The 12,682-nt window shown below is 35.8% G+C and overlaps 1 protein-coding gene across 2 annotated transcripts; it reads right to left on the minus strand.

Annotated features, from left to right (window-relative positions):
• Positions 1-1,807: 1,807 nt before the first annotated feature.
• On the minus strand, positions 1,808-8,971 carry mylpfa (myosin light chain, phosphorylatable, fast skeletal muscle a). Of its 2 annotated transcripts, XM_008416329.2 has the most exons (9): positions 8,942-8,971; positions 6,704-6,799; positions 6,453-6,566; positions 5,596-5,694; positions 3,725-3,800; positions 3,533-3,637; positions 3,371-3,449; positions 3,236-3,284; positions 1,808-2,544 (listed from the first exon to the last, which is right to left on the minus strand). In XM_008416329.2, exons 1-9 carry the CDS (start codon positions 8,954-8,956, stop codon positions 2,443-2,445), a joined length of 735 nt encoding a protein of 244 aa, XP_008414551.1. In that variant the 5' UTR covers positions 8,957-8,971; the 3' UTR covers positions 1,808-2,442. The 2 variants fall into 2 exon arrangements, with proteins under 2 accessions (XP_008414551.1, XP_008414552.1); XM_008416330.2 differs by lacking the exon at positions 6,704-6,799.
• Between the last annotated feature and the right edge of the window lie 3,711 nt (positions 8,972-12,682).

Genomic DNA, 12,682 nt, shown 5'->3' on the forward strand with positions numbered 1-12,682 from the left:
AGTTTGTGTAAAACATTTTGTTGGCTGAGAACAAACACAGAGTTTCTAACTGTCTAGCCGTTATTTAGTCGTCGTTCTGAACGTCTCCTCCAGATTCATTGTTTGTGTCCTGACTTTGATGTCATTTACCTTCATATCTCTCATCTTTCATCATAGATCTGTGTAACGTAACAAACCACATCTATGCAAACCTTCTTCCATCACGACTGTTGATGTGAGCAGCAGCAGCAGCTGCTCACCGCTAAATCAGCTAAAACAGATTTTTGTGCTTCAGTCTGTGTTTTTTCTGCACTGTCAGGCGTTTCGTGAGCAATTCCTCCTCACTAGACGTCGATTTGCTGAGAGAGCGATGTGATAAAAGTGAATCTGACACTATTTCTAGGTTCAGCACTTGGCTCTGCAATACTGAGGATAAATTAAAACAAAGTCGATCCTCGTCTGTCGTTTCTGCGTTAATGGTGAAGCTGTTTCGTTGGGAATAACTCCACTGATGCAAGTACTTAAAGTTTCTCTCAATGCCGTTATGTCTCTTTGTGTCTTTTAAGTTTACATCTCTCTCTCTCTCTCACTGTGGCGAAAGTGAAATGAAATCATAGCTAAATAAATTCATTCCTTCAGACAACTGATGTATTTATAATGACGATAATGACAGTTGTGATGAGTAATAAACCGTAATATATTAAATCATCGGTGTGTGAGATTTTGTTTCATCCTTAATTTAGAAAATGATCTGTTGATGAGGAACCACAGTCCCTTCCTACAAAAAGAAAAATATATTGGACTTCTTTAGCTTTATTCTTGAAGAATAAACATTTGCTGACATAAAAGGTTTAGCTAAAGGCTAAAAAGTTCACAATTATTTTGTGTTTATAAAATATATTCTGTTTTAGAGTGAAACTAAAAACTGATAAAGTGAAATTAACTGAATTGTCTGCAGTCTTTACATTTACAGTTTTTTCCCCTCAGTTAATTGCCGTATTTTCCGGACTATAAGTCACCGTTATTTTCATAGTTTAGCTTCTCCTGCAACTTATGTTTTTATTTTTATTTTCTTTATTTTTTTTGTCTTCATGATACATTTTTTGACAGTAGCATTAAATGTTAATTCATACCTACGGACATGAACCAAGAATTAAACGTTACTTCCCTCACGTTTTAAAGTTTGAAAATAAATGTGACCTGTAGTCCAGAATATGCGGTAAATTGTTTATGTATTCACAGCAGGGTGGGTATTTGTTGTCCTTTTTTTAAAGAATAACAACTTTATTTCTACTTTTAGGTTTTAAAATAAAAACATAAAACTTTTGCTGAAAGAAAGGATGGATACATTTTCTTGTTGGTTTGTATTTGTAAAAAATGATGTAAAACTAAAACATGACTATAAAAATGTTGGTGATATTCTGTTAATGTACATCTTTTGTAAAAAAAAAAAAAACTTTAAAAAAAAAAGCTGCTAAAACCTGTTATATTTAAAACCATTTATTATAATTTTGCCAAAGTTATTATGAAAGATATTTTTAGAAATAATTATTTTCCTCTCATGTATAAAAAATACTTTTAAAGCGGCTATAATTTGGATTAATAAGGAGAAATGTTGTTATTTTTAGCCTGGTTTTAGTTGTTTTTTAAAATAAATATCTCGATCCTTTCCAGGAAAATATGATTTATAGATTTCCAGTGACACAGAGAGAGTGTAGCTCCTGTTTTAGAGAAAAACACTGAATTATTTTAATAACTGTAAGCTTTTGGATTATTATAGAAAACTATCATATTGTCCCCTACAGAGCCACTGAACAAGCACACACTGTAAAAAAGCAAAGTGGTTTTTATTCACATTTTGTCCCTTTATTCATTACAGAGGAAAGGCATTGAAGGTCACTGGATCTTAGACAGCTTATGGAAAAGAAGAAGATGATTTCATGAAAGCGCGAAGGAGTGGAGGGAAAGAGATCGAAGACGTTAATGTTTTCTTTCGTCCCGTTCTCCCCATTCCTTCAGCTGATTGGTTTTTTTTTTTGTTCTCTTTTCGCGGCAGGAAAACCGGCATCGCTTTAAGGATGCTTTTCCAGTTTAGTCAGAACGTACTCTCACTTCCTCTCTGCTGCTTGCAGCCAAAATGGACGTTCTCACGCGTTGGAGCGAGAACCAATGAACCCGTTTTCCTCTCGGATACCGAGGGAAAGGCAGACAAGAAACGAAATGAAGAGAGGTGGTTCGAGTAAATCTTGATGTTGGAAATGTCACAGGATAATTTTATTGGAAAAGAAAATCATCCCTATTCCCCATAAGCAAACATAGACTTCCCACAGGCGTCAACCGAGTCTCTGGGTGTGATTGGTTGAGCTTGTGGGTTTACACAGAGAGGTGAGCAGGGAGGAAGAGGAGGAAAGAGGAAGGCAGAAAGCAGAGGGATGACTGTCTTTCTCGTCTTCGTCCCTCTCTTTACTCCTCCTTCTCCTCTCCGTGTGTGATGACGTAGCAGATGTTCTTGTAGTCTACGTTGCCGGCCACATCTGGGGGGAAGGCGGCCCACATGTTCTTAACCTGCAGGGGGGGATCAATCGAGTCGTTAATAAAAATCCTGTGAAATTAGGATTAATTATGCTTTTCAGACACTTGGGTCAGCAAAAGAGCCAGGAAAGTTAATCAATCTGACAACTTGGTTTTGTTTTAAGCAAAGTTTTTAAATCTTCAATAGGATTTTGATCTAATGTGCTTCCTGGAAGAAATTGGGATCACGCTATAGGCGAAACAAAACATTCGTAGATAATGTACGACGGCGTGTTAGGGCCATTGCAGATAGAAAACAAAAAAAAAGTTAATTTCCCTCAAAAAACTTAAAAATTTGAGAGAAAAAACTCAGAAATTTTGAGATTAAGCTCAGAAACCTAAAAAAAAAAAACTCAAAAATTTCTGAAGTCCAACATGGTAAATTTGTCAAAAATTCATCTCACAAATTGGAGGAAAAAAACAACAACTTTGAAATGTGTGAGCTACACACATTTAACATTTGCAAGAAAAAGAAATTGATTGATCTGAAATTTTCAAGAAAAATCTCAGAAGTCACTGAATTTGAAAAGTTAAAAGATTTGCCAGAAAAAAAAAAACTTGGAAATTTATAATAGTTGAGAATTTGAAAGAAAAGCCTGAGATTTTTGGAGTAATCTCAGAAACGTTTAAACTGATACATTTGTCTTTTGAACAACCAAAGCAGCTGAACAGGCTGAGCTCTTACATCTTCTGGGGAGAACCTGTCGCACTGAGTGGTCAGGAGCTCCTGGAGGCTGGAGGAAGGAGATCCAAAGGGTTAAAAGGAAATCTAGTCACGATCCATCAGGTGGATCAAAACCAAGGAAGTCCGAGTTCTTACAATTCCTTCTTGATGGTTCCGGTACCCTCAGGGTCCAGGACTTTGAAGGCAGCGAGAATGACATCCTCGGGATCAGCACCTGGTACGAAGAGGCGGTTCAGTTAGTTCTGCTAATGCTAGCTGATGCTAACTGCAGCGCATTGTGTGTCCAGCGGTGCCCACCCTTCAGCTTCTCGCCGAACATGGTGAGGAAGACGGTGAAGTTGATGGGGCCGCTGGCCTCCTTGACCATGGCCTCCAGCTCCTCGTTCTTCACGTTCAGTTGACCTTAACGGAGCAGAACCGGAAATCAGCACAAGAGGTCGGGAAAAGGAAGCGAGGCGGCGGACAGAACGGGTCGCAGGCAGAGCTCACCCATTGAGGCCAGGACGTCCCTCAGGTCATCTTTGCTGATGATGCCGTCTCTGTTCTGGTCAATGATTGTGAAGGCCTGAGAAACGGAGAGCGGTTTGTTACCGGGGAACTTTCTTCACATTCTGACATGTCGAAGTAACAAATATATGAGAAAATGCACAAAAACAGTCGACAGCTTTCCTCCTGTATCTCCAGAGTTAGAAAACTGAGTCCACAATGCAAAAACACAAAATCTTACCAACTATTTTGGTCTAATTTCTAGTGCAAATGTCGTAGTTTGCTTTAAATAAGACAAAAGTAAATTACAAACAACTTTTCAGTGAGAAATAGCAGCTTGTTTTAAGTCGACAGTTATTTAACATTGAGGAGAAAGTTCTAGTTCCACTGGCGGATTATTTCACTCAGTGGAACTAGAACTGGGTTGCTAGGTTACGACTGGGCCGGTTGCTAGGTAACGATAATGACATGAGTGAAATAATCTGGCAATGGAACTAGAACTTTTTCTTCAATATGAAGGAATTATTTACTTAAAACAAGCTGATATATCTTGCTGAAAAGTTACTTGTAAGTTAGTTTTGTCTTATTTTAGGTTTTACTGAGATACTTGAACTACAAACTAGACAAAAATAGTTGGTAAGAAATGACTTTCTGACATTGACAGGCCAAGAATATTCTAAACTTTATAGAAAAAAAACAAGAAAATGTCTTGGCTCCAAAACCTAAACAAACAAAAAAAAAGCTAATAAATTTTAGTATTAAAATTAATGTTAATTGTAATTAATATTTATGTTTTCTAGGAAGATTTTTTTTTTTAGAATCTTTCTAGAAATAAAACAGGAATTTATTTGATCTCAAAAAATGTAAAATTTACCCCCCAGAAATGTTTAATGTTAATATTAGAAACTGTCTAAAAAAAAACAAGGAAATTTCTGATCTCCAAAAATCAAAAACTCACGAGAAAAAAACTGAATTTTTTTCATCAACCTCAGCAACTTTCTAGAAAAAACTCCGAGATATCTGAGTTACTTTGTCTTATTAAAAGTGCATTTGCACTAGAAATGTGACTTTTTTATTTAGAGTTTTTGCAGAGTTAAGGTTTCAGCTGTGAAGTGGCTTTTCCAAAATGTCAGATTTGGCCTTTGGGGTTTCGGGAACGGGGGGTGGCTGATCCGCCCTCTGGCCTCCCTGGTCTTTTTTGGGAACGTATCATCCGGGCCCAGCTGTCCGCTCCGCTCCACGATGTGCCAGTGTAACTTAAGACTCAGTCGCCAACCTTTTCCTCAACCCTCCAGACTCGCTTTGCTATTTCTTCCCCTTCCCGTTTTACCCGCAGGCCGTTTATGTGCTGATACCTGCAGATGCTTTCCATCTGCGGAACGCATTAAGATCGCTGCAATCATCGTGCCGTTCCTCCACTAAGTGCCACTCAAGAAGCCGGTGTCGTTTGTCGCAGACGGCATGTTTTCTATTCGGGAAATCGTCATCCAATCTGCTCAGCCAGTCCACCTAAAATTCAATCTCTGACTTTTAACACCTGCGTTCGTTTTTCTAAACTCGCTTAATTTCATGCTATAGTTCTCCCTTTTTTTTTTTTGCTTCTGTGTTGGAGTGTTTGCTGTAACAAAGAGCTACGAAATGTTTGAATAACAGCTGAGCAGGAGGTCAAAGGTTGAGCAAAATATGGAGCGCCTGAAATGCCGTCAAAGTCTCTAATCGCATTCAGCTGCTTACTAAACTCTCAGGGGAGCGGAGGAGGCAGCTGCTGCCATCCAAAAGCAGCTACAGCTAATTTTAATTAGGAATCACTTCATTTATCACTCTGTAATTGAGTTTTTTTGGAGTAATCAGATTGTGATGGATTTGAGTCTCACCTCTTTGTACTCCTGAATCTGGCTCTGCTCGAACATGGAGAACACGTTGGAGGAGCCTCCGTCTCCTGCTGCTGCCCTCCTCTTAGCCTTCTTTGGTGCCTGGATGGGAAACGCACAGCGGGTTCTTTAACATGCTAACATCTGCAGAAAGTTCCTCTGAAGGTTTTTAAAATGAAAACAGCACATGCATGAGTTATTTTTTAACTTAACAGCCACTAATGAGGTGCAGCACACAATGATTGCTGCACTTGAAATCACAAAATCTAAAAAAAAAGTATTTTTTGTGTAGTTTTTAGAGCAAATATTGTAACACATTTGAAATAAGACAAAACTAACATAAGTAATTTTTTAGCAAAACATAAGATCTTGCTTTACGTAGATAATTTCTTAACATTGATAAAAAAGTACTAGTTATGAAAATATCTCATATTTATAACTAGTCATTTTTCATCAATATTATTTACTTAAGACAAGTTAGTCCTGAAAAGTTTGTTTCGTCTTATTTCAAGTAGAAACGAGACAAAAATACTTTGTAACTTTTTGTGTTTTTGTAGTGAAGATTTAAATTTTTCTCCAAATCCGAATTCTTTAGAGAAATGAATAAACATTAGGTGGATTTTTGTCATTTAGTATCTAGCTCTGCACCAGTATGCAATAAACCACTAAAATTATTCTCTACAAAGGTAAAAATAAGTGATTTCATCGTGACATAAGAACGTCAACAAACTGATTAAAAAAAATTAATAAATTCTTCAAATAAAGAAAAAAAATCGGAGTAAAATCCAAAGTTTTGGTTGAATTTTCATCCAGATATTTCCTTCAGAAAAGACCAGAGGAGCAGGAACGCTGCTACTCACCATCTTGAGGTGGAGGTTTGGAAGATCAAGTAAGAACAGAAAGTGTGAAGCCGCGTTGCACGGATATTCCCGGGAGCTTTTATACGATTCCTCATCGTCTATCTTTAGCCTCCGCTTCAAGTTTGGATGGAGATATAAAGAAGAGAGAGAGAGAGAGAGAGTGGAGGGGAGCTAAGGAGACGGAATGGCGGGACAGCTATCACCTTACAGGAGATCAGAAATAGACGCAGTAGTCTTGGAATTAAGCAAACCTGATAGCTGCGGGACTTTGCACTCCCACGTGGACTAATAAGGATATGCAGAACATAGATGCTCAGCTGGATCGCTGTCCCTCCTCCCGGCTCCGTCTGCTTACAGGAAGATGCCGCGTCTACTCTATGGTTTTATTTTTGGTTTGCGATGCGCGTAGCGATTCTACTTTTTATACACGGATGCAATTTTTGGCTCGGCCAGCTTTGTGAAGCTGAGATTTTCCCACAGAAGTGACGACAGTGAGGTCTTCTCATGTTTGGCTCTAATTAAAATAACAGAGCCTGAGAGTGGAAGGACAATTTTAATATGCACTATCAAACATTTCTCACGTTGTTTTAAGTGTAAACTCAGTTTTTCTACGTTTATACGACTTTCAGGAAATCTAAAACTGCGAAATTAGCTGTTAAAATTAAAGTAGATGCATTCACCTTTTTGAATATAGAAATTGGTGTTTATTGTTTTTTTTATTTGCAATAAACTTTAAAAACTCAAAATTTTGCCAACTATTTTTCTGTAGTTTCTAATGCCGCATTACATAATTACATAATATCATTTTAAAAAGTAAATTTCATTTAGAAAATGGCAAAAATATATTTTTATAAATTAATACTTTTTCATCAATCTTAAGGAATTATTCACTTAAAAAAAGCTCTTATATCTTGCAGAAAAGTTACGCTTATTTCAAGTGTACTTAAGAGATTTGCACTAAAAATAGACAAAAAAAAATGTTATTATTTTTGCAGTGAAAAGTTTAATTTAAATCCAAAATCCTTTGAGGAATTAATAAACATTAAGTGCATTTTCATCAATTAGCATTTAGCTTTGCATAACTACGTCTTGGACATGCAATATACCAATAAAATGATTCTTTGATAAAAATAAGTGATTTTTCATCAGATAAGAAATAGTCACTGCTCATTATATAAAAATGATAAATTTAAATAAATCTTAATGTTTTGTTGCCAATAAATCAAAACAAGAAGATGACTAAATCGTGATTAAATACAAAATTTGAATAATAACTAAAACAATTTTGCAATTACAAAAAGGTTTGTAAATGTTTGCTTTTTATTTGTGCTCTTTTGCTCCTCCTCGGCTTAAATCAGGGGATTACTGGCCGGACGCTCCGTCCATGAAGGAACAGCTGAGAGCAACCAAAATAGCAAAATAAACCTGATTGAAAGTCAAACGTTATTTTTGCTTTGTGCTTGTGATTATGTGCGATTCCACTGATCTCATCTGTCTTTGATCTTTACTGGTTTCCACTCCTGCTGCTGTAATCTGGATTAACCAGTTTCATGTTGGAAATCCAGAGACTGCCGGTCTTCCTCTGGTTTACATTGTTACGCAAACCAGAGCAAAAAAATACATCTTAGTTCATTTAGGTCGAGTTTTTAGTGGAAATATTTATGACAGTGTCTTATTACAGATTTAAAAAAGGAGGAAGAGTACATTTCCAACAAGAAGCGCAGAAGTTTTTACATTAATTTTAGAAATTTTCTGGAAAAAACTTTAAGAAGTGGAAAATTTACTGGAAACAAATTAATTTTGAGATTTTAAAAAATGTAACATTTTCGACTTTAGAAAATCTAAGTTTTTTTCCTAAGAATAATCAAAAAAAATTCTGGGTTTCTCTTTTTGAAAATATTTTCTGAAATTTCATTTTCAGAAAAGAAAGCAAGCAAAAAAAGGAAAAATGTAAAAATAAATTAATTGGATTTACTTTACCGGAGTTGTCAAACATAAGGCCTGGGGGCCAAATCTGGCCCGCCACAGCTATTTCCGTGGCCCTTTTAATTCTAGGGATTCACAAATTCAAGATTACAGTTGTGTGCTTAAATATAATTTTATCAATCAAATTAAAGCAGTTTTATCTGTAAACTGCTGAATTACATCAATGTGAAAACATGGTTGACATTACTTAACCTTGAAAAGTGTTCATTGAATGTTCAGAGACAGATATTTCTAAACTTTTTACAGTTTTTATTTTTTAGGTTTTATCACTGTATTCTGCATTCATGATCTTAATTTGGCCCAAAATTAAAATTATTTTTGACACTCTCACTGAGAGTTTTTCAAAATAAATCCAGTATGTTTATTATTTTAGCTAAAAAAAAAAGTTTCTCTGGTGTGTTTTTGACGTCTTCTTCACCTGGGACAGGAATGAAAAACCCTCCGTAGAAATAGTGAGAGGCGGCTGAGACACACCGGACTGTTGGGTGTTTTTACATATTTACATGCGACTTTAACATCTGTTTCCATACAGATGTTTGTTCTCTGCAGAATCTGCTCCTCCGCAGTCTTCAGTCACCATCAATCACTTTCTAGACCATCGGTATGCCGGACTGTAGGATCTGGAATGTGAAGAAGCTCTTGGGTTGACCTGTGGAAGACCGACTGAAGGAAAAGAAGAAACTGTTTTCTATAAATAATATATAATGTGACCTGTTACCCTTTGGTCTGAATGTGTGTGTGGATGGCTGTTGGACCCGTGTTCATCTCTGTGTTGTCCAGGGTGTACCCCAACTTTCACCCAGTGACTGCTGGAGATAGACCAGCTATGCTTCCATGAACAGGTTGGGATAGATTTATACGAGACCGGTCAATTACGTTTTTTGCACAAAATCATTGTTGGATATCAAAATGTTTGTTTGGTCAGTTCAGAATGAGTTGTTTCAGGGCGTCCTGTCACTTTGAGTCCAAATAATCTGCTGCTGGCCACGCCCACAAACTCAACGTTTACACGCTACGTGAAAATGGCTGCAAACAGATGCGCAATTATTCAACTAATTATAAAACTTCGAGTAAGTCAAGAACAGCAGCCATAGCGCATACAGCGATAATGTGTTTTTTACAGACTCCAAGTTTTCGTTTCTAAAGAGGAAACGCTGATTATCCAGTTCCAACAGCAAAAGTTTTTTTTTTTTTAATTTACAGAAATCAATCATCTGTGGTGACCGCTTTAAAAATCTTTCTCTCGTTACTTTATATATATATATATATATATATATATATATATATATAATGTTTTTTATATATATCAGAAAAAACATCTCAGAAAAATATCTACCGTTAGTGTGAGCTACGTTGATGTTCTTATTTGAAGCGCAACCGGATGTTCTCTATTAAGGATACGTCATGGAGAACATAGACATGAATACGTACGTGAAGTGAATACGTCCATATTGGCATGAATACGTATTAATGTCTATAATGGAGACGCTGCTAATGGCGGACCGGCTAACACAATCTAGCTGACCTTACTGAATACATTTTATGATACTCTGGGTTACAACAAGCTGGTGAAACTAAAATAATAATAATAATTTTAAGTCCGATGCCAGCAATAAAAGCTAGCGGTATTTGAAAAAAGAAAAAGTCAAATCACAGACGTTAACATACTCACTGGTTTACAGCGGTAAAACGAAGTCACGTAGATCTCCGCGGGGGTTGCTAGGTGATGGGCTGGGGTTGCTAGGTAACGGCTTAGTGCCCGTCGAATCCGGAGGTTTTAACTTATTGCCTTGTTTTTTTAAGCACTTGGATTGTTTTTATAAGCAGTTGAGAGCCAAATTGAAGTAGAACAATGTGAAAGGGAGGAAAGTTTTGACTGAACTATAAGTGTGAAGTTTTCTTTTTTATTTATTTATTTTTATTGTCATCCACTATTGACTTTGTGGAACTCGGCACAAAATCGTCTTGCCATTTTAATTTTGTTATAATGTAGCATTTCCCATTACACATCTGAACAGAAGGCCAGACCAGATTGAGCTTCAATGAAGGGAAGAAACAGAAAGAACAAAAAGTAAAATATCTGGAAATTATGAAAAATTGGAGAGTAGTAGGAGAAAGTAGCACAGTGAGACAAACACTAAACCAAGTCATATTAAAGTTAAGCAAACTCCAAGTTTACATTTGTTATGATTGGACTGAAAAGGCATCTGCAAGATGTCACTTTCTGCTGCAGTTCTCTGACTGAGATTTGAAGATATTTTTTAACCTCTCTGTTAAAAAATATCTCTTCTGTGGGCGTCCAGACTTGTGACAAACGGCTATAAAGGGACTCTGTGTCATACTTATAATTCTGGAAAACAGGAAGTCTTTTGTTGCTAATCTTAACTGTAAAAAAAAAAAAAAAGTATAAATAAAAAAATGCTTTATTTACTTTAAGACGATTAAAAAGATTTAGCCAAAAACTGTAATTTCTTAATGTTGGGATTACATTTTTCTTCCATTGTGAGATTACTGAATTAAAATATTAATTTATTTTAATTATTTTTAGGAAATGAATCTGTCCACATCTGTACCGCCTCCACACTGTGCATCGTTATCAATATAAACTTGTTTCCTCCTCAAACTTAGTGGGATTTTATGATACCTCCATATTTTTAGTACAGAAAAACAGGAAGTCAAGGTTTACTACTCCAAAGATAAAAAATAAATCTAGATTTAAGAAATCATGCTTCAGTTGGATTTATTATGTAGAATTGTATTTATTATTATTATTATTATTATTATTATTATTATTATTATTATTATTATTATTATTATTATTATTATTATTATTAATAAATCTGGAACCTTTTTGCTTTATTGTGAGAACATAGTCAAACTTTTTTGCATTTTTTTAGGGTTATTCTGCTGCAATAAAGCATTTTATATTGTTTTAAGGCTTCTTGTATTGAAGAAAATGTAAAAAGACTACAAAACAGTCTAAAATAAGTAGTAAAAAAGGCATGGTTTGAAACTATTGCACGGTGCTATGTAAAGACCCTTTTGTCATTTTAATTATTTTCTCCAGCAGCTCAGTTCTTATCTTTTCAAAATGTCCTGCTTGATTTATTTCGTTTTTAACTTTCATTTCGATTCAGTCTGTTTTCATTTCTTGATTCCCTCACATTCCAGATGTTCAATTGTGTTTTTCCTCATATGAAACTAAAAGGTATTGTATAATTATGTGAATAAAGAAAGAAATGCTTTAGAGTCGGTGGTTCCACCTGGTTTTCAGTTCTCTTTCCTGCAGCTCCCCCTGCTGGTCGCAATCATCTTACTGCAAGTTTTACTTTCTTCCAAAATGCCACGTTTTTAGTATTTTACTCATAATTTCATAATAAAGTTTCAGCTACATACTGAGCTAAGTATGTGTACAGCTAAATTAAACTTTGATTCATTCTTTTTTGTTGTTGTTGATACATTGCATATTTGGATAGTTATTCCCTCTGGCTTCAGATGCCATGTAGCTGGAAGGATTTTTCCATCTTGCAGTCATCATTATGCGTAACCATGGCAACAAGACTTTTTTTTGTCCTTTTTTCATAACTTGGAGAAGCTGATTAGCATTTTAAAAGCTCAAATAACACCTGAACTATGACACCAAATCCCCCAAAGAACTGCAAAAGATGCTTTTTGGAATATTTGGCCTGACAGTGATTTATAGAGCAGCTGTAAAAGCGAATGAGGTGGATTAGCAATGCTCGCTAACATTTGAGCTCGTCATCCAGAACATGGTACTGAGAAATATTGTCTCTCCTCCAAACAAAGTGAGCTGTTGGCATGTTGTAACAGTCATGAGAGAGCCATATAGCATGAGTCTTCAGTCAGAGACCTTCTACTATTGGCTGGAAGACTGACTGCTACAGGAGAACCTTGCTTCCCAGGGCTTCACCTCCCACCACGAGTCTTTGCAGATAAAAACATGTTAAATAAAGCATTTTTTCAATTCAATTGTCTTGTCTTCCCCCCTCAGAAGTAAATTTTCTCAAAACAGTAAGTTAGAGTCACCATTTACATTCATTTAATTTCCAAAACAAACCACTGAAGGATTGATTTTCAGTGAACTGATGATGAAAGCCTGGATTAAACAAACTAATTTACTTTAATGTTATTTTTAAACACCTAAACATATTTAATACCTGTTGGTAAATACTGAAGAAAAAAAAAAAAACTTCCAGCAAACAAAACATGTTTAAACTTTCTGC

The sequence above is a fragment of the Poecilia reticulata genome, linkage group LG8 (genome assembly GCF_000633615.1).
Source record: "Poecilia reticulata strain Guanapo linkage group LG8, Guppy_female_1.0+MT, whole genome shotgun sequence".
Classification (NCBI taxonomy): domain Eukaryota; kingdom Metazoa; phylum Chordata; class Actinopteri; order Cyprinodontiformes; family Poeciliidae; genus Poecilia; species Poecilia reticulata.